At 35.7% G+C, this 27,641-nt stretch overlaps 1 protein-coding gene across 3 annotated transcripts in view; it reads left to right on the plus strand.

Annotated features, from left to right (window-relative positions):
- Positions 1–320: 320 nt before the first annotated feature.
- Positions 321–27,641, plus strand: part of SNCA (synuclein alpha) — a 155,057-nt gene continuing 127,736 nt past the window's right edge. Inside the window, exons 1-4 of one of the 3 annotated variants that reach the window (XM_044224499.1) lie at positions 321–423; positions 1,957–2,102; positions 13,179–13,220; positions 21,069–21,211. In XM_044224499.1, the coding sequence (XP_044080434.1) occupies positions 1,982–2,102; positions 13,179–13,220; positions 21,069–21,211 (306 nt within the window). In that variant the 5' untranslated portion in view covers positions 321–423; positions 1,957–1,981. Of the gene's footprint in view, positions 456–654; positions 825–1,956; positions 2,103–13,178; positions 13,221–21,068; positions 21,212–27,641 lie in introns of those variants that run through there. The other 2 variants (XM_044224498.1, XM_044224500.1) reach the window with 2 other exon arrangements.

Consider the following 27,641-nt stretch of genomic DNA (forward strand, 5'->3'; position numbering starts at 1 on the left):
CCGACAGGAGGGTCCCGTGAGGAACCAGAGGGAAGGGCGGAGACAGCGAAGGAGGAGGGAGGGGGGATGGGAAAGAGGGAGAAACATCAGCCTAAGCCGAACAGCTTCAGATCGCCCCAAGAGTCCCCTGGATCCTGAACTCGAGGTGAAGCTCAGAACACGCCACCTCCCCGTCCCCGGGCCCAGGTTAGCGGCTGGAGTGTTGGAGGTACAGCCTCCCCCCATACCCCGCCGCCCCCGCCCCCATCCTCACCCGAGTAGAGGAGTGAAGTGCACGCGGCTGGGAAAGCAGCGAGCGCCGGCAGAGGGGCGGGGAGAGGCGCTGACAAATCAGCTGCGGGGGCGGTGAGCGGAGGAGAAGGAGGAGGAGAAAGAGGAAGAGGAGGAAGACCACGACATCGAGAAGGGGACCCGACAGAGGGGGTGAGAGACCGAGTGCCGCAGCGCGGGGCGAGGTGTGTGCTGGCTTTCGAGCCGACCCGAGGACCGAGCCCGGCCCTTAGCATCCTTTGCGCTCTCTCCCTGCCTTCCCTTCCGACCCTCTGTCTCTTTCTCTCGGATCCAATTGTGCGGGGGCCGGGGAGTGGCAATTCGACGACAGGTTCGTGGGTTTGCCTCCCACGCCCCCAGCCTCTCATCACCGGGTTGTGCTGACAGCAGCCTCCTCTGGGGACCATCCCTCTCCTGGTGCCGCCTCCTCCCTTCCTGTGCGCTTCTAATTCTCCCTCTTCCCGTTTAAATAATATTTGGGAATTGTTTTTATAAACCTTCTGTAAGGGGGTTGTTGAGAGGAACTGTAGTTGTGAGGATCAGAGGGGGCCCAGGTAAGTACCCATGGATCTAAACGGGCAGCTTTGTAAATACTGGGGGAACCCGGGGAGGAGAGGGGTCTTGGACTTCTGGGAGGGAGGTTGTTGCTGCCGTAAGGACCCGCTGTGTCGAGGCTCTCAGAGGTGGGTGCTAATCTCTTTAGCGAGCTGAGGAAAGTAAGTTGACCTGGCTTCCTCTGGCATCCGATATCCCATTCTTTCGTCCCCAAAGGCTGAAAGGTCACGCTCGTTCTCTGGGATACGCTTTTCCCTTGGGAAACGCGAGGATGCTTCATGGAGCGTGAGCAGCCAACTTTTATTTCTCTATTACCTTAAATCCCCCAGTCCGCCCTCTCCGTTTTCTCGGTGGAGTAAGCAAGCTGTGTTCGGCAGCTCCTTAACTGGAAGCGCAGGGAGGGCAAGTCAACAGGTGGTAAGGGGTTAACAGGTGCTGGCGCCGGGTGGGTAGCGAATGCACGCGCGCGGAGAACGCCCCCTCGGGTGGCGGGCGCGAGTCAGGAGACTGATCGCGGCTCCGCACTGGCGCCTGCTCAGACTAGATAGCTGGGGGCGGGGGTGGCTGGTCAGGTGGATTAGGGCGGGTGAGTGTGGGCTCCTTGCGGGCCTGAGGTTGAGCCACACCCAGAGTGAGTAGTTCTCTTACCTACCCTCTTGGTGATCGACCAGTTAGCCCTCTTCTGGGATTCATTTTAAGACAGTCCCTGAACCCATGTCTCCAGCTCCTGTTCTTGTCCTATGATCTTTTAAACGTACTTCTAACTTACCCTGTCACCATTTCGACTCTCGGAAGTTGAAAGAGGGGTCCGTCTTTTCTTGTAACTACACTTCGAAAATACAGTAAGAACAACTCAGATGATTCATCCTATTCATGTTTAGGCAGCTAGAATTTACTAGCCAAGATGGATGAGGGATGCTAAATTTTTAATGCAGAAGCTTAAAAAAAAAAAAAAAGGTTTTTTGGGGGTGGGGGGGGTCCAGGGGTTGAAATACGAGTATATAAAAAAAACAAGAGTCTCACACTTTTGGGATTTGTACTGACCTTTCAGTGGTTTTTATCTTGGGTGGTTCTAATTTTATTTTATTCTACCCAAAAGTTCTCACTGAAATTATATTTTGTGTTCTCCAGTGTGGTGTAAAGGAATTCATTAGCCATGGATGTATTCATGAAAGGACTTTCAAAGGCCAAGGAGGGAGTTGTGGCTGCTGCTGAAAAAACCAAACAGGGTGTGGCAGAAGCAGCAGGAAAGACAAAAGAGGGTGTTCTCTATGTAGGTAGGTAAGCCCTATATTGCATCTTGATATTTATGACTGATGGGTTAGGATGATTGATGGTCTAAATGCTGGTATTACTTGCTTGATTCATTTTTGCATCACCACTTGTCAAAAGGATAAACTGAGTCAGAGGACTCTGTAGGTAGGTAAATGTGTATATTTGAGCTAGTAGTAAAAAGTAAGGATAATCTATTGTTTTTTCAGAATATTTAATTTTTCAGTAATACTTAAGACTTTTTAAATGCATGCTTCTCTGCATAAGGGACTATAATTCATAAAGTTTATAAAACTCAATCTCAAAAAATAATATTTCTAAGAATCAAATTCATTCATGGGCTTTTGATTTTTTTTTTAATCATTGTGAGTAATATTGGCAAATTTTAGTGTATTTGTATTTTAAAATAAGACTTGGTCCTGGGATATGTAAAAAGAGACCTATTGTGGCCCTAAAAAGGAAAGGACAGAAAAATCTTTGGTAGAATTCATCCTTGTGACCATTTGGTAAACTGAAGGCTAATTGCTCAAAAATGTACCCGAATGCTGCGGCTAATATCTCAGAGACATTTATATATCTAATTCATTTATCAAATGACAGACAAACTAAGTAATGAGACTGATGCTTATCTTTTCTACTTGTTCCTAAATTGCCACTTTGTAATATTCATGCAGATCCTGACTCTGTTTTTCTTATCTTGAACTGTGGTAGGTTGGATGTTATTTTACAAACCACTTCAAATTCTTTGGGGAAGGAATAGACACATACATAGATAAACACTCATCCACAGGGACACATGCACACACTCACCTTCTGCTCTTCTGCCTCTCCTCTTTGTCTTCTGCTGCTCTGAGCTCTCGCACATTGTCTGGTGGTAGCAGGAGCACAGCATGTGCAGGAAGGTGGAGGATGAATCTATTGGGGGGCAGATGGTGCTGTGCTTATGTCTGTGGGTGAAAGATATCTCTGCTGGCTTTCCAACATGGATGCACTGAAAATGAGTTATACTTGGGATGATTTTTGTGAATTCCTCTATTATTTTTTTCTCATTGCTCATAGACTCTGAATTGGGTGGGTTTGCTACAAATCTTCAGTTAAATTATTCTTTCTCTGAAGATGTATTTTCAGAAAAATCATTGAGTTAAAGAGTATTACAAGAGGAAAAAATGAGTGAATTTCAAGCGTTTTTGTGAAGTGTGAATGATATCTTTTTAGGTGGATCTTGGATACCGTATCAGTGTTGCGCACGTAATCAATATCTTTATAGTTGTCCTCAGTTTTCTAAGTTGTGCAAGTGTGTGCTTGCAACTATTCTTTGATTTCCATTATTTTATAATTTAGTAACTCTAAAAATTTTTTTGGATGCTAATATTTACTCCTTTAGTTGGTAGTGAGTCCAGAACTATTGAATATTAATTTAATACACTGCTGTTTTCTAGGTAATAAACAGGTTTTATCATCTGGAAAACTTTTTGTTTTCATTATCAAACTATACATTTGGGCAAATGATTTTATTTTTTTGAGATTAATTCTGATTTGTTATTATATAAAATTATAATTTGTTTACATGTCACATGTATTTTAAAATCATCTTCAACATATATCATAGTATTTAACACATGGTGCATTCTGTAAATTATTTATTGGTTGTGTTCCAAAGGATAGTTAAAATTCGAACTCAAGTCCAAGATTTAGGATGAAAACTGACTATGATAAAACAGAGTATATAGGTCAGGAGTGATAAAATTTTCTGTAAAGTGCTAGACAGTAACTATTTTAGGCCACAAGATCTCTGTGTCAATGAATCAACTCTGCGGTTATGGTATGAAAGCAACCATAGACAATAATTAGCTGTGATCCAATAAAACCTTACTTACCGAAACAGGTGTTAAGTTCATTTGGCCCGTAGACTGCAGTTTGCTGACTCCTGGAAAAGTAGAGAGAACATAGACTTCATGTCACCAAAACATTAAATCTAATCCAGGCTGCATCATTTATTACTTTTAGAATACTATAAAATTTACTTAACATCTATGAGCTTTACTTCCTTCATTTGTAAAAATATTATTTAGATAAATGCGACTACCTTGCAGAGTTTTTGTGAGAATGTCATAATAAAACAAAACATATTTATTACATAAGTAATAAAGCACAGTTTAAAAAAAATTAGAGACTTTATTTTTTTGGTAGCAATTTAGGTTCATAGCAAAATCGAGAGGCAGTTAACAAGAGGTTTCTCATGTACCCCATGCCTTCACACATGCATGGCCTCCCCCATTGATGTACATCGTCCACCAGACTGGTACATTTATTAAACCTAATGAACCAACATTGCCACATATCATAATCACCCAAAACCCATAGCTTAATTTAAGGTTCTCTCTCTTTCAGTTCTCTCTGTTTCGTATGTTATTTATATTCTCTGCATCTGGACAATGGTATAATGAAGTGTATATGATAGTATCATATAGATATTTTTGGTATCCTAAAATTGTTTGTGCATCACTATTCATTTCCCTCCACCAACCCACAGCAACCACTGATCTTTTTTTACTATTTCCATAATTTTGCCATTTCCAGAGTGTCGTATAACCTGGAATCATACAGTATGTAGACTTTTAAGATTGGGTTCTTTCACTTAGTAATATACATTTAAGGTTCTTCCATGTCTTTTCATGACTTGGTAGCTCATTTCTTTTTAGTACTAAATACTAATTTCATTGTCTGAATATACCACAGTTATCCATTCACCTACTGAGGGACATCTTGGTTTCTTCCAAGTTTTGGCAAGTGTGAATAACACTGCTATAAACATCCATGTACAGGCTGTTGATTGGACATAAGCTTTCAGTTCCTTTGGGTAAATACCAAGAATCACCATTGTTGGATCATATGGTGAGGATATGTTTACTTTTATAAGGAACTAACAAACTGTCTTCCTAAGTGGCTGGACCATTTTGCATCCCACCAACAATGAATAACTGTTCTTGTACTTCACATCCTTGTTAGCATTTGGTGTTTCAATATTCTAGATTTTGATCATTCTAACAGGTGTGTTGTGGTATATGATAGTTTTAATTTACATTTCCCAGATGACATAGGATGTGGAGCATCTTTTCATAAGGCTATTTGTCATCTATATATCTTCTTTGGTGAGATATCTGTTAAGGTATTTAGCCTGTCTTAATCTGGTTGAATTTTAAGAGTTCTCTGTGTATTTTGGAACTAAGAGTTCTCTGTGTAGCTCCTTTTCAGACATATCTTCTGCACATATTTTCTCTCAGTCTGTAACTTTTCTCACTCTGAACACTTCCTTTCATAGAGCAGAAATTTTTAATTTTAATAAAGTCTACCTTATTGATTCTTTATTCCATGAGTTGTGTTTTTTGTGTTATATCTAAAAGTCATTGCCATACCCAAGTTCATGTAGGTTTCTTCCTGTTATTCTAGGAGTTTTAAGTTTTGTATTTTACATTTAGGTCTGTGATCCCTATTTTGTGACTTTTTTGTGAAGAGTTATTGTCTATTCTTTATCTCCTTCTCCTTGTTTCTTCTTTCTTCTTGCATGTGGACGTCCATTTGTTCCACCACCATTTGTTAGAAAGACTGTCTTTGCCTCATGGTATTGCTTTTGCTCCATTGCAAAAATCAGTTGACTGTATTTACATGGTTCTATTTCTAGGCTCTCTATTCTGTTCCTTTGATTTCTTAGTCTGTTCTCTTCCAATTATCACACTGTCTTGATTACTATAGGTTGGTAGTAAGACTGAGAAGCAAGTAGTGTCACACCCGTGATTTCATACTTCAATATTATCTTAGTTACTCAGGACCTTTTGCCTCTCATAGACTTTAGAATCTGTTGATATCTACAAAATAACTTACTGAGATTTTTATTAAGATTGCACTGAACTATATATAAGTTAAGAAGAACTGACATCTTGACAGTATTGAGTCTTCCCATCCATGAACACAGAATATGCCTCCTTCTATTTAGTTCTCTGCTTTTGTTCATGGGAGCTTTGTAGTTTTCTTATAAAGATCTTGTATATATAGTTGGTTAAATGTACACTTAAGTATTTCATTTTTTTGATGCTAATATACATTGTGCTTTAAATTTTAAATTCCATTTGTTCATTGCTGGTATAAATGGAAGTGATTAACCTATGTTTATTAACATTGTGTCCAAGAGTCTTACAAAAATTAGGTGTTTTTTTTTTTTTTGTCATTGTTGATTCTTTATAATTTTCTACATAGAGAATCAAGTCATCTGTGAATGAAGACCATTTTATTTTTTTTCTCCCAATCTGTCTGTATACCTCTTATTTCCTTTTATTATCTTATTGCATTGACTAGGATTTCCAGTATGATGCTTGCCTTGTTCCTGGTCTTAGTGGAAAAGGTCTAGTTTCTTGCTATGAAATATGATGTTATCTGTAGGTTTTTTGTAAATATTCTTTATCAAGTTGAGGAAGTCCCTTCTATTCCTAGTTTACCAGAAATTTTTTATCACAAATAGGTGTTGCATTTTGTTAAATGCTTCTTTTGCATCTATTGATGTGATCATGTCATTTGTCTTTTTCATCCTGTCAATGTGATGGGTGGCTTTAATTAATTTTTAAATAATGAACCAGCCTTGCACACCTGGCATGAATTCCACTTGGTTGTGAAATATAATTCTTTTTATACATTGTTGAATTTGATTTGTTAATATTTTGTTGAGGATTTTTGTAAAGCATTCTTTTATATATAGGAGCCATGGTTGTTCTTATCAAATAAACTGTCCAACAGAATAATTACCTTGTCAACCTATTTTCTTTTTATCTTTTCTTTTGTCATTATAAAACTCACAAATAACTAGAGTGAAAGATTGGAAGTAACTATAGAATAAAGTTTCCTAACTTTGGAAAAACTGAAGATGTTTAGTAGACTGTTTTCTTAAGCCTGATAAAAAAGTAATCTCATTCCTTTATAATATTATATTTGGGGTAGCTATCTTTTAACTAATTGAAGAACTACCATAAGAATCGGTGCTGTTTTATGAATTTTTTGTTTATGATTTGTTTGTATATAGGTTTGCAATCAACATACTTCAATTTAATAAACAACAATTATCTCAATCAAATGGCTTAGGAATTATAAATCTAGAGTCCAACTGAAGAGTGAAAAATTTAGTTTTCTTTGTGTAATGCCAAGTATTATAAAAGTAAAGGTGAGAAAATTATCTTCAAAACTCTCTCAGTGCTACTTTGCTCAGTAAGCAGCAATGGTTAAGAGTATAGATTAATATCAAGCTCTCAAATTGCAATACAGTTCACCTGGCCATCAAGTTGATAAAAGGCAACATAACAGGCATAACAGTAGCACAGATGACTATGACTATAGTATAGTCTGACTATGAGCTCTTGCAACTCCTAGGCATTACTTTAGACCTTCTTCACTGTGCCTTGTGAAGTCATGAGAGATAAGATGGAATAGTTGTGGCCACCTCAGCTGATGGAAGCTTTTAGCTTTGGTGTATCTTCAGTTTACTAATCACATAGCTACTTGTACCTACTTTGTCGCTATGTTTTCAATTACAGTTTACTCATCAGTTAAGTTTGGATTACTATTATAGATACTAATGAACAACTGACAGCAAATAACAGGTGATTGTTTTTGATATGAAGCAACTTCATTAAAACCCTCATTTATCCTTGAATCAGGATACATTCCATGATTTAGACCAATGTCCAATTCTCAGGTATTGCTCAGGCAGAGAGGAAAGACCATTGACCAACTGATAAAAATGTCTTTCAAATAGTCATTTTAAAAATAATGGAGTACATGGAGTGGTAGAGGGGTACTAATAAGTAGCATTCCCTTATATATAAGCTGTTCTCACCTTGCATATTTCCAGGATAGAAGAATTTCAGTTAAGACAGTTAGTTGAATGATACCAGTCCTTCACAACACAGTTCAAATTTGTTACTATAGTACATAAACTGTGATTACATAAAGTACAACCTTTGCTCCTAGCTCTTCAGCCCACACATTGCTACATAAATAACAGAAACTCATTATAATCCAGGATCAAATTATATCATTTTTTCCAAGTTTGTCAGTGATTGATCATTGCACATCTGCTATTTAGCTCACACACACGGCAAATCTCATGGTTATGATGCTCTCTTGTCTCCCCAAAATAAACCCATATGATATATTTTTTTAAAGATTTTATTTATTTATTTGACAGACAGAGATCACAAGTAGGCAGAAAGGCAGGCAGAAAGAGAGGAAGGGAAGCACACCCCCTGCTGAGCAGAGACCCTGATGCTGGGCTCCATCCTAGGACCCTGGGATCATGACCTGAGCCAAAGGCAGAGGCTTTAACCCACTCAGCCACCCAGGCGCCCCACCCATATGATATTTTAGAAAAATGCATAAATTTAAAAAGGAAATTGGCCAAAAAAAGATGAAAGTGCAGCAAAGAAATGACATGAAAATGCTGGAAGTAAAATTTGAATGAAAGGATGTTTTATTTATACAACAAATAGCTGACTTTGGGAATGGTAAACAGTGCTACTGTTCAGGAGACTCTGGATAATGTAGCCAGAGGAACTTACTCAAGCTGAAGCAAATGAAAAACAGTTGTGATGAATAAGTTGAAGATGTTTCAGAGGAAGTGCTGCTGCAGAAGTAACTCACATTAAGGAACTATTAGAGATCTAGCATGATAAAAATGCAAAGGATAATGTTTTGGAAACAGATCCAAACTTACAAGAGTATGACAATTCTCTAAGACTTAGAAAAGACGCTCATGCCAAATATGGAGTTATATAATGAGAAGAAGACAGCACTGTTTAAACTAATCTTGGTAAGTTTTTTACTAAGAAATAAAACACTTTAAGTCTCAAGATCTTAAATTATGATATGCAAAGGAAATATTAATATTGCTAATTTTTCATTTCCCTATAAATTTTTAAATGAGTAAGAGAATTTTTAATGTTTTGACAAAAAATTTAAAGGTCATAGGACAATTGTAACTTTTACAACTAATTAATTGTCATTTTCTTCATTGATATTTAAGGCCACTTTCTACAGACAACTCAGCTTTTGTATGGTCACTTTACAATCCCATAGTACAATCCCAAAGTGACCCTTGACTGCAAAGTATGCATAAATACACATGAACACACTGACACATCATATTACATATGTAAACTGCTATCCTGTATCCTTTTATATATTTAGTGACTGAACAATTTCATTTATATAAACTAATGATTTGTTCTGTTTTAAATTGCAAATCCCTTTACAAATATTACATGTAAAGTGTAATTATTTCTTACTTTATGGTATGTACTAAACACTGTTTTAAAATCTTTATGTGTATTATTTCCTTTGATTTTTCTTTTTTTTTGTATGCACACGCTTTTTAAATTTTTTTTATAAACATATAATATCCTTTGATTTTTCATGTTGACTGAACGATGTTTATTTAATTATTATGTGGTAAAGTAAAGATTAAAATCGAGGAAATCTAAATCCAGAAACTACATTTAAAAATTTTTTTTTTTTTTTTTTATTGATTTATTTGACAGAGAGAGATCACAAGCAGGCAGAGAGGCAGGCAGAGAGAGAGAGGAGGAAGCAGGCTCCCCGCTGAGCAGAGAGCCCATGCGGGACTCGACCCCAGGATCCTGGGATCATGACCTGAGCCGAAGGCAGCGGCTTAACCCACTGAGCCACCCAGGCGCCCTAAAAATTTTTTTTAAAATTTCTATTGTTGAAATAAATTTAACATACAATATTATATTAGCCTCAATTGTAATAGTGATTTGACAATTCTATACATTACTCAGTGCTCACAACAGTAAGTGAAGTAACCATCTGTTACCATATAGGGGTGCCTGGTTGGCTCAGTTGGTTAAGGGTCTGCCTTCAGCTCAGGTCATGATCCCAGGGTACTGGGATCATGGGTACAGCCCCATTTCTGGCTTCCTGCTCCATGGGGAGCCTGCTTCTCCCTCTCCCTCTGTCCTTTCCCCACCTGTGTGCACTCTCCCTCTCAAATAAAATCTTAGAAAAATAATGTTATTACAATATTATTGAGTATTATCTCTATGCTGTACTTTTCATCTCTGTGACTTGTTTATCTTGTAATTGGAAGGTTGTATTTCTTAATCGCTTTCACCTAATTTCACCCATCCCTTACCCACCTTCCCCCGGCAACCATCAGTTCTCTCTCTTTTTTTTTTTTTTTTTAAGAATTTATTTATTTGACAGAGTGAGTGAGAGAAGGAGAGAGAGCACATACAGGAGGAACAACAGAGGGAGAGGGAGAAGCAGGCTCCCTGCTCGTCTCGATCCCAGGACCCTGAGATCATGACCTGAGCCAAAGGCAGAGGCTTAACCCACTGAGCCACCCAAGTGCCCCATCAGTTCTCTGTTTTTTTATTTCTGGGTTTGTTGTTGTTGTTGTTTTGTTTACCTTGTCTTGTTTTTTAGATTCCACATATAAGTGAAATAATATGATACTTATCTTTTTCCATCTGACTTATTTCAGTTAACATAATACTCTCTATTGTCTATCCATGTTGCTGTAAATGGCAAGATCTCATTCTTTTTAATGGCTGAGTAATATTCCATTGTGTGTGTGTAACACAAACACTCCCCATATCTTCTTCATCAGGTCATCTGTCATTGGACATTTATGTTGCTTTCATATCTTGGCTATTGTAAATAATGCTACAATAAACATAGGGATGTGTGTGTCTTTTTGAATTAGGTGTTTTCATTTTCTTCAGATAAATACTCAATAGTAGAATTACTGGATCATATAGCATTTCTATTTTTAATTTTCCGAAGGAGTTACATCATTTTACATTCCCACCAATAGTGCATAAGGGTTCCCTTTTCTCCACATTCTCACCAACACTTATTCCTTTTTGATACTCACAAAAAGTATGAGTATCAAATACTCATTTGACTGAGTATTTGACTGATGTGAGGTTATATTTCATGGTGGTTTTTGTTTGCACTTATGTGATGGTTAGTAATATTGAGTATCTTCTCATGTGTCTGTTGACTATCTGTATATCTTCTTTGGAAAAATGACTATTTAGCTTCTCTGCCTGTTTTTAAATTGGATTATTTTTTGGTTTTGGTGTTGAGTTGTGTAAGTTCTTTATATGTTTTGGATATTAGCCTCTTATCAAATATCTTATTTGCAAATATCTTCTCCCATTCACTAAGTTGTCTTTAATTTTGTTGATGGCTTCCTTTGCTGTGAAAAAGCTTTTTATTTTGGTGTAGTCCCAATAGTTTATTTTTACTTTTACTTCCCTTACCTCAGGAGACATGTGCATAAATATGTTGCTAAGGTCAACATCCAAGATATTACTGCCTGTGTTTTTTTTTCAGTTTTATGACTTCAGGTCTGTCACTTAAGTCTTTACTAGTCTGAGTTAGTTTTTGTGTGTAGTATAAGAAAATGTTTCAGTTTCACTCTTTTGCATGTATCTGTGCAGTTTTCTCATCACCACTTCTTGAAGAGACTCTCTTCCCCATTGTATATTCCTGCCTCCTTCATTGTAGGTTAATTGACCATGTGAGTATGGATTTATTTCTGAGCAAAACCCATATTCTTAACTACAGTGCTATAGTTTATTATATGTTTTATTTTTATCAGAGGTCTTTAAATATATTCAAATGAAAACTTCTTAACTGTATTTACATTGTTTTAGTAAACATAGATACTTTTCCTTGACTGTTTAGTAAAATGTAAATTTAAATATGATGCATCCAAATTTCACTTAATGACTTATTTATACATTTTCATAAAAATATTTAGTGAACATATTCAACGTGGTCTTGTATTTAGGTCATTTTATTGATCATATTATTGAAATCATGGATATGTGTCTCTAAATTTTAAATAAATTTGGAAATTGAAGCTTGCCTAAGACCAGTGTTTTACAGATTTGATCCATGAATTATTAGAATTAGATCATGAGGATTATTAGAAAATTCAAATATCTGTACCTGATATTTCCTGAATATTTGAGGCTCTGACACAACAGTCAGCATTTTCAACCAGTGCTGTACCTGAATGATTCTGCTGCACTTTCCAGTGTAAGGACCCGATTCTTAGAGATTATTTAATTAATCTTATATAGTCATGTTAGTGATGGGGAACCTGAGATTCCCTTACGCTTTTTGCCTTTGTTTTAAAGTGTTTACTGTTATTTCTAACATGCCTAGGAAGGCTTTTTAAAACAGCGCATTTTTTAAGCTGAGGATTAGTACCTCATTTAATCTCCAAGTATAGTTTTAAATAATTTCTCAGTTTTTATGCTCTTATTTCCTTAGATTCTTCTATGTCTGATAGAAATGGATTATTTGACTTGCAGGGTAGTTTTCAAATGAATCTCCAATCCACTATTATTTTCTCCAAATAAAAATTTAATTAAAAAACTTGTGTAGAGGTGCCTGGGTGGCTCAGTTGATTAAGCATCTGACTCTTGATTTTGGCTCAGCTCATGATCTCAGAGTCATGAGATTGAGCCCCATATCAGACTCTGTGCTGGGCATGGGGCCTGCTTAAGATTCTCTCTTTAAAAAAAAATAAGTAAAAAAAAAAATAAGTCATCATTATGAGTTAAAATTTTATTTTTTTTTGTAGAATATTTTATTTATTTATTTGACAGAGAGAGAGAGAGAGTACACACAAGCTGGGGGAGCAGCAGGCAAGGGGAGAGGGCTTCTGTAAGCTCCCTACTGAGTAAGGAGCCCGATGTAGGACTCGATCCCAGGACCCTGGGATCATGACCTGAGCCAAAGGCAGATGCCTAACCAACTGAGCCACCCAGGTGCCCCTGAATTAAAATTTTAATAGGAAAGAAACTGCTGCTAGTTTTGCTTTCTTCTATTTGTTGTGTGATTACAGGAATTCCTTGTTTAGGTTTTTTATCCCCTAAGGGTATTTTTCTATCTGGGCTTCTAAAGTTGAGACTTTTTTTATTAGTTGTATTTAAAGGTAGCTAATCAGCAATAAAGGCCAGTTTAAGACTCAAGTTTATGTTTCAAATTTCTTTTTATAGGCTCCAAAACCAAGGAAGGAGTTGTTCATGGTGTGACAACAGGTAAGCTCCATGGGGCCCATATCTAAGAATGATATTGAAAATATCTAGTAAGCATTAATCATTCAGAATGTAACTATAAACAGCCACTGCATTCACAGAGAAATATTCTAAGGTAACATCAGCTTTATTTAACTTTAATTCTTTATTAATATTTTTAAATAAGTAAATATTTATTATAGATAAAATAAAACAATATATTCCATTATCAAGATTGATGCCTCCAAATTGACCAGATACATTTAATTTATGGTAGTATCACATTTAAATTTCTGAAACATTATGTTTTGGCAAACTGCTACCATAAATTTCACATAAAAATTGCCAGTTTTTAAAGGATTAATGTCAAATTTTCTGTAGATTATAATAAAGCATTCTGACATTAAACTCTACTCAGTATAACATTTCCTTGATGATTCAGAAAACATTTTAGGAAACAACCTTGGAATGATCAGTGAAGTATTTATTGTATTTATATCTATTTGGCACAATTTTAACAAGAACTTGAATAGGTCTTTAAGAAGAATGCAATAAATTAATATAAAAAATGTTGAAAATTATGGTGGTGATGATGAGGAGGAGGGATATGATAGGAACAGATAGAAAAACGAAAGGAGAACTAAAATTTAATAATCTTGAGAGCCCACAGACTTGCCGTGATTCAGTTTCATGTTGTATGCATTCCAAGCTGCCTGACAGATGGGGTAAAACAGGATGTATAATCAGAAATATAATTCATATCATCAGATAGCAGTAAATGTAATAGTGTCTCAGAAAAATACTGTGTTCCTATTACTGAATTATAAAATGAAAATGGAGAAAATCAAATGGGAGTATTAATACAGTTTTGTGGTTGAGACTGCAACAATGGGGCCAGACTTCTTTGGTTCAAATATCTGCTTATCACTTACGAGCTATGTGATTTTCTGCAGGATTGATAATCTTTTTGTGATTTAGTTTCCTCATTTGTGAAAGAATAAATAGGATTGATGTACACAAATACCCAGAATAATGAAATTAAGTAGTGTGTATTATGCAGGTATCATCACTCTATAGTGAGTCTATCCTGAACAACATTTTTACAACTAATGGAGAAAAATATTTCATATGACTGTTCTATATATACTTTTGATAATAAGTGAGGGCACAAAATGAAAATAGAACCCTTTGAAACTGATTCTGCTAGAAGCTAAATTAAAGTATGCTGTTTGTATTTGCTCTGTTGCAATCCAATCAATATATAATGCCCAGAACTAGGCAAGTAAAGGAACTGGGTTGACTTCTAGGGATGGTCTATAAATATGGTGTTATTAAGCATGATTTGAATAAGATCTGGGTAACAGACTTTTGGAGATTATACTATCTAGAGCTTAGCTAGATTAATGGTGTTCCATTTGGTAGTTGAAGAATCCATGTGGTTTAGAAAGTGGATAAGCTTGTGGCCAGATTTAGAGTCTGTGGTAAAAATTAAAGACTACAACTCATAACATCTTTGAATGGAGGCTGTGGAGATGGGCTGCAAGGATAACTGTTAACAAAGTCAGAGTTTCATCTTCTCTTCAATGACAGAAGGTGAATGAGTTTGTGTGTGTGTGTGTGTGTGTGTGCACGCGCGTGTGTGTGTGCGTGTGTGTTCACTACTGAAGTTTGTACAATAAGGTAGCATTTTGTTTTCTGAAGGACAGTATCCTATCACCTTATGTTTCCCTGGTTTAATAATATTGAGAAACTTTGCATATCATGTCTTCTTTAGCGTATTGAAGAATCTGAGATATTCCATAGCAAAGAAATGTTCATAATTTAGTTTAATCCGGGGTTTCTCAAACTTGTTGACCTTATTTCAATAGTCATTAGGATCGAGTGAAACCAGTGTTCCAGAGAACACTATGGAAAACGCTGCTAAGCAGCAAGGCCATGATGATTTGATGTAGGTGGTATTTATAGCCATTGTACCAATCAACTACCCTGGCAATAACAAAGTATCAAAAATGTCATAAGTAGTCTGACTGTGAGAAATGCCATGGGATAAATCTGCAATATATATCATCCTTCTGGATGGTATTATTAATTATTTAATATGAAATTCCCATTTTCAAGTATAAGGATAAATAAGTTTAAGGTAATTGCCTCCATGGTTAAGGAAAAGAATTGGTTGTTATATTTGGTCTAAAATATTCATTATACCTACATAATGTAAGTGCTAATTAAATGTTATTATTATAATTATTCTTAAAGCAGGGAAGTGAGAAACTATTATACAGTATAAAATATTATCATCTAATGTCAAAAGAAAAATTTCCTCAAGGTTCATCCCATTGTTTATTTTTCAGAAATATAGACTTCAGTAAACTTAGTTAGACCAGGAGTTTTCTACCTAAAAAATTCCAAGAAAAAGAATTTCTCCCAGTAGATAATCTCCTGATAAAATCTAAAAATCTCTACCTTACACCCTACCTCTTTGATCTCAGTTCATTTTTGTTGCAGTTGTCATCTTAATGCATTATGTTACAGGAAAACATGAGAGTGCATTTAATCTGGATATACTGAATGACATGTCTTTGAAACCACTTAAAAAAAATAGATGTTGATAAAACCTTACTTAATTTTTTTTTCCTCATGAAAGTATGGTATAAAGAATTTTCTATTACTCTATTCTGAGTTTTGATTTATAAACAGAAATTTGTCACATGATAATGAACACAACTAATTTCAACATGTTATAATTTATCAAAATGTTTCAAAATACAAATTCATTTTCCTCAGATACCTAATTTGTACAGTTCAAAGCTAGATCTTAATTTTATGATTGTGTTTAATATCAAAGGTTACATTTACTGAATCTATTTGAAAAGTTGGTGCCACATTTTCTTTCTGAAATTTCATATTTGACTTAAAGCCAAAGTAAATCTAATTATCAAAATTAATAAATAATTTACGGAATATACAAAATTCCTTTTAATGCATTCAGAATCATTTATTCCATATCTACTGTGAAATAATATAAAGAAAAACAGCAGGATCTCTGATCTTAATGAACTCCAAATAGGTTGGTGGGGGTGGAGAGTCACACTGGGAAATGAATAATTCTGACACAATGTAAAAAGTTCCGTAGCAGAAGACCTGTGTCCCTGGGGCAAATAAGATATTATGTTAATAAAAAAAAAAATAAAATAATTTTTAAAAAAGTTCCATAGCAGAGATATATCTACAATTTCATGAGATCACATGAGGAGGAACAGTTGTTGGGAGGAAAGGTTTTTAATTTGGAATTTGACATTTGAGGGGGGGTTTAATAGCAACTTGAATTTGCTGAGTAAACAGATAGGGAGATATCTGAGAAGGATCAAAGCTTCTGGCCAGACAGAACTGTATGAACAAAATTGAGAAAGACTGACACATTTGGGGGAGAATGTAAAATATACTGTGATTAGCTGGGAGGAAACTATCCCTTTTGATCCTGGTTGTGAGGTCATTTCCCTTAAAAATGAATATCATTTATTAGATGAAAAATGTTGACTTCAAATTAGACAATTTGTGTCTTATTTGCTTTTGCCTTGTCATCCTTTTGTTAGGCATGTCATTGAACAGAGAAGTAGTGTAAAAGGCCTTAACGGGGGGACATAGGGGCTCAAGGTTACTGGATAATTCACTAGGTAAACAAGTTCTATAAGAATCTTTTAAAATGTGTTTATCATTGCTACATGTACACTCTGTTGTTTTGTAATTTAACTAATTTATTTACTCTTACAATGATAAAACCTGATGAAATTATGATAAAGTGCATTTTACTGTGATGTTCACTGCATTAAAAATAAATTAATGTGTATACATATACAAAGAATGATCTAGGTATTATAAATATAACATTTTGTGGCTGGTACAAAAATCATGAATCTATGAAAAGATCAAAATTTATTCTTTTTTTTAAGATCAAAATTTATTCTTGTTGAGATATTTTAAGAAAGTTCATTTTTCAAGCAAATTTTTTTATTCATGTTCTTGGAAAAAGAAAAAAAGATGACAAGTTAAAGCCCACAATTCACTATTTTTAAAGGATCAACATTCTGGAAATGTTTAAAAACACGAAATCTCCAGGATAGCTTTTCACTGGCATTTAAATTGAACTTTGCATTGGGAATAGCCATTACTTGTTAGAAGGCATCCACTGGATCCCCAAAGTGGTGAAAGGCAAATATCAAGCAACACCTTCTGGGGACTCTTCCTGATTTCAGACTCTGGGGTCCATTTCACCTTCCCCACATTGCCCAGAACTGAAGAGTAGCATCTGTCCTTATAGACCATCTTACTTCCGTGACCTGCTATCCAGCTGCTTTGTCCACATTATTCAATCCCTGGCCATCTGCAGTGGGTGATGTGCAGTCTGCAATAATCATGTGACTAGTTAAGAACATTTGCCAACCTAACAGCTGACAGTGCAGCCCATCCAATTCCCTGGGCTTGAGACTATCTGGAGATGATGTACACAAGCAAAAGTATAACCAAATTAAAAAAAAAAAAGTTTCTATTTGCTTAGGACAGGGCCTGAGGAAAAATATCACTCAAAACCCTAAATTCCTGAAATCTGGGAAAAAAAGAAAAAAAAAAGGAGTTTGTGAGGCAAAAAGGGAAGAAGGCTAGCATTACATAGATGGGCATGAGATGTAAGATGTAGGCTTTATGAATATTAATTTTAGGTGAAGAGCAGTTTAGTTTTATTTCTCTATTGACCTTGACATTATTAAAAGAGCAGAAGCTCTTGTCTTTGTTTTTTTTCATAGAATTCTTCATTTAGTTGAAGCAAATTTTTTAAATTGGAGTTTCCTTTATTTAGCAATTGCATGGAGGTAACAGAAAAAAGATTAATACAGCAATTATATCAGATCTAGTCTTGGAGAATTTTTTTTTAAAAGATTTGATTTATTTATTTGACAGAGAAAGCAAGAGAGCACAAGCAGGCAGAGCAGTAGTGGGAGAGGGAGAAGCAGGCTCCCCACCGAGCAGAGAGCCCGATGCGGGGCTTGATTCCAGGACCCTGGGATCATGACGTCAGCCATAAGGCAAACACTTAATGACTGAGCCACCCAGGTGCCCCTTGGAGAATTTTTGATATGAGAGTAAATCTGCTTCTAAATCTAATCCCAAACTATTTACACTGACTTCTCTAAATTTTTAACTTATTAAAAAAATCTACTGAATCACTGTACTCATTTGTTTTGTGAAAAGAAATTCTAAGTTTGCTCAGCAAACTTCATTTTCATACTTAATGCCTAGCTCTTTTGTTATCATTAAAATTGTTGAAAATCAACCTTTTTATTAAAAACCGTTTTTCAACCACTTGACATTTGATAAAAGGATCAAAATCTTCTTTACCATCTCTTAATCTATTGTTCATTTTTTTGGCTTTTTACATTTTTTATTTTAATTCCAGTCAGTGAACATACAATGTTATATTAGTGTCAGGTATACAATATAGTGACTCAGTAATTCCATGCAGCACCTGGTGCTTACCACAGGTGCACTCCTTAATCCCCATCACCTATCGAACCCGCCTCCCATCCCTGATTGCCTCCAATTACCATTAGTTTATTCTCTATGATTAAGAGTCTGTTTCTTCATTTGTCCCTCTCTCTCCTTTCTTTCCCTTTGTTCATTTGTTTCTTAAATTCTACATATGAAAAAACCCCATAAATTCCACATATGAGTGATACCATATATTTGTCTTTCTCTGACTTATTTCACTTAGCATTATACTCTCTAGCTCCTTTTATGTTATTGTAAATGACAAGATTCCATTCTTTTTATGGTTGAATAATATTCCATTATATATGTACCTATATTAATTATATCTTCTTCATCCATTCATCAATCAGTGGACATTTGGGCTGTTTCCATTTTTTGGCTATTGTAAATAGTGCTACTGTAAGCATCAGGTGCCTGTATCCCTCTGAATTAGTGTTTTTGTATTTTTAGGTAAATACTCAGTAGTGTGATTGCTGGATCATAGGGTAGTTCTATTTTTAACTTTCTGAGGGAACTTCATACTGTTTTCCACAATGTCTGCACCAGTTTGTAGTTCCTTTTACTCCATATCCTCACCAACACTTGTTTCTTATGTTGTTGATTTTAGACAATTTGACAGGTGTGAGGTGATATTTCATTGTAGCTTTGATTTGCATTTTCCCAATGGTAAGTGATGATGAACATCTTATCACATGTCTGTTGCACTTTGGATGTCTTCTTTGGTGAAATGGCTGTTCATGTCTTCTGCCCATGTTTCAGTTGTATTATTTGGTTTTTGGGTGTTAAGGTCTATAAGTTTTATATATTTTTTGATACATACCCTTCATCGTATAGGTCATTTGCAAATATCTTCTCTCATTCCATAGGTTTTAGTTTTGTTGATTGTTTCCTTTGCTGTACAGAAGCTTTTTAATTTGATCTAGTCCTACTCGTTTAGTTTTACTCTTTTATTTCTCTTGCCTCAGGAGACAAATCTAGAATAAAGTTGCTATGGTCAATGTCAAAGAAATTAGTGCCTGTGTTCTCTTCTAGGATTTTTATGGTTTCAGGTCTCCCATTTAGGTTTTTAATCCATTTTGACTTTGTTTTTGTGTATGGTGTAAGAAAGTTGTTTAGTATCATTCTTTTGCATGCTGCTGTCCAGTTTTCCCAGCACCATTTGTTGAAGAGACTGTCCTTTTTCCATTGGACATTCTTTCATTGCTTTGTCAAAGATTAACTGACCATGTAGTTGTGGGTTAGTTTCTGGGCTTTCTATTCTTTTCTTCTGATCTGTGTGTCTGTTTGTGTTGTACCATACCGTTTTGATCGCTACAGCTTTGGAATAGAACTTGAAGTCTGGGATTGTGATGCCTCCAGCTTTGCTTTTTTTTTTTTTTTTTTCAAGGTTGCTCTGGCTATTTGAAGTCTCTTTCAAATTTTAGAATTGCTTGCTGTAGTTCTGTGAAAACTGATGTTGATATTTTGATAGGGATTGCATCAAATGTGGAGATTGTTTTGGATAGAATAGACATTTTAACAATACTTGTTTTTTCAGGACATAAGCATGGAATATCTTTCCATTTCTTCATGTTGTCTTCAGTTTCTTCATCAGTGTTTTATGGTTTTCAGAGTACAGATCTTCAACCTCTTTAGTTAAATTCATTCCTACAGATCTCATTATTTTTGGTGTAATTGAAAATGAGATTGTTTTCTTCATTTCTCTCTCTGCTGTTTCATTATTGGTGTATAGAAATGCAACAGGTTTCTGAAGATTGATTTTGTATCCTGTAACTTATTTGAATTTGTTTATCAGTTCTAGTAATTTTTAGGTGGAGTCTTCAGGTTTTTTTTGTATAGTATCATGTCATCTGTATTTTTCATTTCTGATGGTAACAGGAACACCTGTGTGTTGTCTGATTCAGAAGGCATGGTGAAAATGAACAGGCCAGGTGAAATTAAAGAATGATATTGAAAATGAAGTAAAGAAATATATATCCGATATATATTGTGATACCACAATAGCTGCATCTATAATCATTGCCTTTTCCAGGTTTTCCTTAATAAAATGTTTGCTAAACTTCCGTTGCTCAAAGGTTTTATTTGTGATCATTACACTTGAAACATGTTTTAATATCTGCATGATTACAGCAACATATCTTAGCAAAGATTTAATGTTGTCTAAACCACACTCAAATATCTCTGAGGCTTTTATTTCTTCTGACACTTCAGTTATTTATAGTATGTGCAAATACAGGTCTTTAGAAGTTGACAGCTAGTGGAAATAAAATTATTTTCAGTCCCTGATGTTCAATTGTCCCTTAATCTGTTGTTGTTCTGGATTTATCCCAGTGGCTGAGAAGACCAAAGAGCAAGTGACAAATGTGGGTGAGGCGGTGGTGACGGGGGTGACCGCAGTAGCGCAGAAGACTGTGGAGGGAGCAGGGAGCATTGCAGCTGCCACCGGCTTTGGCAAAAAGGATCAGCTGGGCAAGGTATGGTTGCACACAATTTATGTTACATGGGTAAAGTCTGGGGATCACAGGGCATTTTCGTGGAAGACACTAGGCAGAAATAAGATGCTCACTTGGGAAAGGGCTGACTGACCCTCTTCTCAAAAAAAGACTACTTTTAGGTACGTGTTCTTTTTGGAGGTATTAACCCAGATAAATGCTATGAAAATTGTACAGTAATTATGATCATTTCATTTTCTGGAATAAAGTTAATGAAATGAACAGTGTAATAAATGCCAAAAGAACAGTGGCATTTCAGAAAGAAAGGGTGCTTTCATGTTAGCTATGAATCTTGCAGTCTCTCTTTGTTGGGATATAACGAATGCTTTGTGCCCAACTGACGAATTGTCAAACTAAAGATCTTTCACTTGATTTCTTTATAATGACATCATCTCTTATTAGATGGCATATTTGCTTGTCACCTCGCGGCTTATTTGCAAATATATATTTGTAGAGACTGAGAGTGAAATTGCACATCAGCCAGAGATTGTGGTTTTGGGGTGATTTAAAAATTCTCAGAAGAACCTTGACAATATTTTTGACAACTATGAGACTCTAGTAAGATTATACGAAAGGTATTATGACTTTCATTTTAGAATAGAAAATGAAGTATCAACTGGAAGATGAAATTTCAAAGGTTTTGTGACCACAGCAGCAGAGATTTTTGCTGTTCCCTTGGCACCATGGGCTTCTTGCTCTTCTTTGAACAAATCAAGTACTTTTCTTGCCCTGGTGTCTCCCTCTGTCCGGAAAGCTTCCCAGGTTATGTATTTGGCTCACTCTTTTCTCTCCTCAGGCCTTTGTTAAATGCTACCTTCTCCAAGAGGCCTGCCCTGACCTATTTGAGATTGGAACCATTTTCCTCACCTCTGCTGTTCCCAGTCTTCCTACTCTTTACTTTTCCCTGTTGTACAAACCAGCACATAAAACTACTTTCTTACATAGTTTTCAAAATTTCTATTTGAAAACCATTTTGAGTATAACTTTCAGGTAGTTGAATAGCCATAGTTGCTATGTAAAAAAGTTTGCTGGCAAGCTGCTCTGGATTGTTTCCACTCCATGTAATTCTACATAGCAGGCCTTCCTTGATTGAGCATTAAAAACACTGATAATAAAAATGTGGCACTAAAAACCTGTGACATATTGAGATTTATCGCATGCATTTATATTATCTGGGCAATTGATGCTACGTACGGAAAATCTGGGCTGGGCTTCTACTGTGGCTCTTCAGCTAACACTGAAGTGTATGGTTAATAATAGTAGTATTCCTTTGTGTAGGTTGTCCTCTTCAAATAATTTTATTTATTATGCTAATAATTGTACAAATTTATATTTTCTGTCTGAATTGATGATTATAGCTTTACCACATTTCAAAAGGTAGGACGGACTTTAGCTATTAATATAGCAAGTAACCTGTTTAATGTCCCAAGCCCTTCTGCCAATCACGTAGGAGCTATGGACTTTCTTCTCAGAAATACACACGATAAAGGGCTTCGGGGGGATCTTGGAAGCCCATTAAGAGACAAAACCCATCATTTAGATCAATCTTCTGGTTGTACAGATAAGGAAAATAGAATCTACAGGGGGATGTGAGCAGTCCAAGGTTACATGCCCAGTTGTAACTGACTGTTTTTCCATATGCTCTGTCACTTCCCCAGCCACTTCCTCAAAACCTAACTTCCTTTTGGGTTTTTATAAATTGAATTAGAGAAAACCAGATTTAACGGAAAAATTCTGTGCTTCAGAATATTAAGAAACTGGGGAAACATGTACCATCTCCTTCTCATTCCTATTTAAGGAATACTATGTATATTGCAAATAAGGCATAAAAGTGCTTCATTTCTTATAAAATTGGATTTTTTTAACTTTTCTAAAAATATTGCTATTTATTTTAATACTTTAAAGCAGAAATCTAAATGATATGATAAAATTAACCATTTGGAAATATTTCTCTTATGGGTACTTACAAGTTCTTCCAAATTTTTAATATGAAAATGAAGCCATAAAACCCAGAAATTGCGGCATAGTTATAGGAAAAAAGAAAAACACATAAAACTGAAAGTTTAAATGGCTGATTTTCATCCCTGCTCTGCTACCAACAGGCTGGTTGACCTTTTGAGTATCTCCTAAGACTCTTTCTCACATAATGAGAAACTATATGAGAAAATTGTTAAAGCCTAATTTAGCAACAATGTTCTGAGTTTCTATTATAACTCAAGGAGGATGCTAATAATCTTTTCATTCTGGCCATATCTATGAAATGCCAAAAATGTCAGAGAGTTTAGGTAAAATCATTCAATTTGTTCATTATGAGATTTGAAATAATGTAATTTCATCATTCAAACTGATCAAAATGTTTCTGGTAAATGGAAATAAGCAGATTATTGTTGGTTTAGCTAGTTGTTAATGACTCCATTGGCATACTCATTCTTCATTCAAGAAATAATGCTTGCTCACTATGTGTCTGAAACTCTGCTAGATATTGTGGTTAAAATGATGAGAAAACCCATACATGGCTTCTCTCTTCATTGAGCTTACAGTCTAGTGACAAAGATTTATAATAATCACCTAATTATCATGCAGTAAGTATGCAGTTCTAAACTGAAATGCTATGGAGTACATAATGCTGAGAACATCCCAGCTAGAATGGGGTAGGGATAAGAGTCAGTATTATAGAGGTTTCCCTGAGGAAGTGATGTCTGCATTGAGATCTAGAAAGATGACTGGCAATTAATAAACAAGTGGGAGTTGGAAAAAAAAAAACACAGCAGGCAAAACTACCAACATGAAGAAATCTCACATGGTAGGATGGGGACTTTGGCAAGTCAAAGAGGACTGCAGCTGGAGCCACAGAAAATAAAGTAGAAGACATTGGAGAAATATGAAGGGGGTCCCATCCTCGTTGGCTATGTTGAGAATGTTGGTCTTTATTCTAAGAATGACAGAACCTATTAAAAAACTTTTAAGCAAGAATATCAGGTTATAATTTTGCATGTTGGAAAGATACCTCTTGCTCTCCAGGCAGGAGAGATATTAAAGGGAGGGAAGGGTGGAAAGTAGGGACGTGTTTGTGGGCTGTGATGGAAAGAGGAGATGACTGCTTATTCTAAGGTGTAGGTGGGGGAAGAGAAAGAAATAGATTAATTTAAAGACTATGTAGGAGGTAATATCAACAAGATTTGGTGATACATTTCATAAGGCTTGGGGGAAGAGGGATGTGGATAGCAGGATTGCTGGGTGTTAGCTCGTTGAAGTGGATTAATGGCTATGCCATTCTCTTGGCAGTAGGTGCCTCTGTTAAATATCAGCAGTATGCAAAAGTAGTGGCTGCATTGATGTTTAGCCCTCATGTCTTTTGAGGCTCTTTGGCCCATTACTCCATGATTGATAGTGAAACTAATCTTTTTTCTTTCTTTCTCCCTTCCTTTCTCCTTTTCTCCCTCCCTTTCTCCTTTCCTTCCTTCCTTCCTTTCCTCTTTTCTTTCTTTCCTTCCTTTGGTGTTTGCTTGCTTGCTTTCTTTCCTTCCTTCCTTCCTTCCTTTCTTCTTTCTTTCTTTCTTTCCTTTTTCTTTTAGAAGCCAAGAGTTCTAGTAGCTCATTTTGATTTTTCTGTTTTTATTTGCTAAATTCATCTCTTTTGGAACATTTGTTTTGGTATACTCTATCTCCTTTTGATGTTAACAGAGAGATATGATGACAGATACCTAAGTTTTTTTTTTATTTGAATTTCATATGATTGAAGATATCCTTACTAATAATTTCTTATTATAAGATATTAGATTAAAGGATAAGTGGGATGTCTTGAATTCTAAGAATTTGCTTTATCAAATATTATTAGCTTCTGTACTGAATACATTAGAATAATGCATCTGCTGATCTATATTTTTACCTGTGTGCACAAAAGAGATTATCTGCTATACAATTCAATTCCTGAAGCTCATTCATTTAATTGGAGTGGTAGAAACAGGCTGCAAATGCATTGGCAGAAATGCTCAAGTTTTAAGTTCAAACAAACAGTGGTATTATGTAGACAAAATTTGTTTTCTGCTTTTTTTTTTTTTACATTTTATTCACATTTATCTTTTGCTTTTAGTGTGGTCACAGAAAATTAGAACACCTTAAACAGGAGCTTAATAGCAATTTTTGTAAGCAAAGTTACATTCCATCTCTAAGTCAAACTGGTCAAAGCTTCTCCAGTATTTACAAAACATGGCAGACCAGATGCTATACAAAACCATTGCGTCTGGAATTTTTTTTCTTTTATTCTCAAATTGTTTCCTGCTTCTATTGAGAACAAATTATCTGCTCGTACCAAAACTACTATAAGCAAGCGTAACGAGTAAGAGTTGCTCTGTAGTACATCTGTGTTTGCAATATACAGCTGGTCACAACATTTGCTCCATTCTGACCTCTCAGCAGTGCTTTGCACGTGGTTACTGCTCAAATAAATCCTTACTGGATAGAGGAGCATTTCTTTAGTGCTGCAATGCAGTAGAAGAGTTGGATCCTCAGCATCCCTGAGGTTTATACTTACGTATTTTTTTATTTATGGAGGGTGAAAGTTTTACATATACCATCGAGCCACTGCCTGACAAATAGTACAGCACTTAGCTTTATTATCACATCCTATTTAGTCACAGACCTACTTACATGGATATTAATAGATTTCATGCAATAAATAAGTTTGAAGTATTTACAGCCTCAGATACTTGAAATATTCATATATTTACTTTTTCCTTCAGAATTAGAATGAAGTTCCTAAACAATGCCATTTTGAAAAAGTTAGAATATAAGAAATTTTTACTATGCCCAGCACAGTTATCCAGAAAATATTGATTGCAAATGGGCAGAAACGTGCGTACTTGGTCTCCTGACTTCATTCATAAGAGGATAGCTAACCTAGTGTGGGGTAGAGGAATAAAACAAAGCAGGAATGTGTCATTTTTGGTAACATTTAAGTGTCCTTCTCTTTAATTTCCTTTGACTTACCAGAGCTATCATGTTTAGTTTGATGCAGACTTATTTTTAAACACTTGAGTGTTCTATACCTTCTAATTAAATAATCAGACGATGGATGTTGACCTAAACGAACTCATTTATGCTGATCTCACAAATAAGCCAAAGATCACAGGCAGTCTTTCAGATTTCTTTGAAGAAGTATACACAGATCATAGGTGTAATTTTTTTTTAGATTTTTATTTATTTATTTGACAGAGATCACAAATAGACAGAGAGGCAGGCAGAGAGATAGAGGGGGAAGCAGGCTCCCCGCCGAGCAGAGAGCCCGATGCAGGCTTGATCTCAGGACCCTGTGAAATACTCTGATTTATAATACATTCTTCTTAAATGTTTAATAATGATAGATCTATTATATTGCTCAAATAATTAGAAATTTGAGTCTTGCTTTTGTGCTTGATGTCTGAAGATGACCAACATGACATTAGTTATATTTAAACCTAACCCAAAGGGTCGCCTGGGTGGCTTAGTGGCCTAGTGGGTTAAGCCTCTGCCTTTGGCTCAGGTAATAAGCCCAGGGTCCTTGGGATGGAGCCCCGCATCAGGCTTTCTGCTCAGCGGGGAGCCTACTCCCCCTCCCCCGCCTGCCTTTCTGCCTACTTGTGATCTCTGTCTGTCAAATAAATAAATCGGATCTTAAAAAAAAAAACAAAAAAACAAAACAAACAAACAAACAAAAAAACCCACCACAACAAAAAAACCTAACCTAAAAGTTCTGTGGCACAGGGAGCTGCCTGATTTTTACTTGTGGTGAGAGTGGCACATACTGTTAATAGCATTATAATCTTAGGTTAAAGCATGTTGTAGTTAAAGAAAAAACCTAATTGACCTGATTGATTTGTTTTTAACACGTATATAATCAGTAATATTTTGCAATTTAGTATGTAAAAATCAATTTTTAAGCTCATATGAAAGTCTATTAATATTATGCAAAGTCTCTCTACTTAGAAACACATCTATTACGATGGGCTTTCTTTGTATCTAATATTTCACTGGGTTCAGGCTGGATGAATTATGATTCCTAATGACCCTTAAATTAGTAAGGTTGTAAAAGGGAAAGTACACAATAATTATATATGAAGTTGTAAGAAACTTAGGCTTATATTATGTTTTCATTAAAATTCAGTATCATTCATTTATTTAATGGGTTCTTGGGATGTATTGAACACTCATTTGGGCACTCTGAGGAGTACCGAAATGAATCACGAATGCCTGACTCCTGCCTTCCAGAAATGTGGTCTAGGCACAGCAACTGACAGACTAACCCCTGGCAAAAAGGAGCATCATCTCTACTCTTTGAGAATGTGTATGTATTTGTAATGAGTTTATATCCATCATGGGAAAAAAAAATGCTTTTTGTTAGGAATGAGAGAGACTTATACTCTCAATAAATATT

The sequence above is a fragment of the Neovison vison genome, chromosome 11, assembly GCF_020171115.1.
Source record: "Neovison vison isolate M4711 chromosome 11, ASM_NN_V1, whole genome shotgun sequence".
Lineage (NCBI taxonomy): Eukaryota > Metazoa > Chordata > Mammalia > Carnivora > Mustelidae > Neogale > Neogale vison.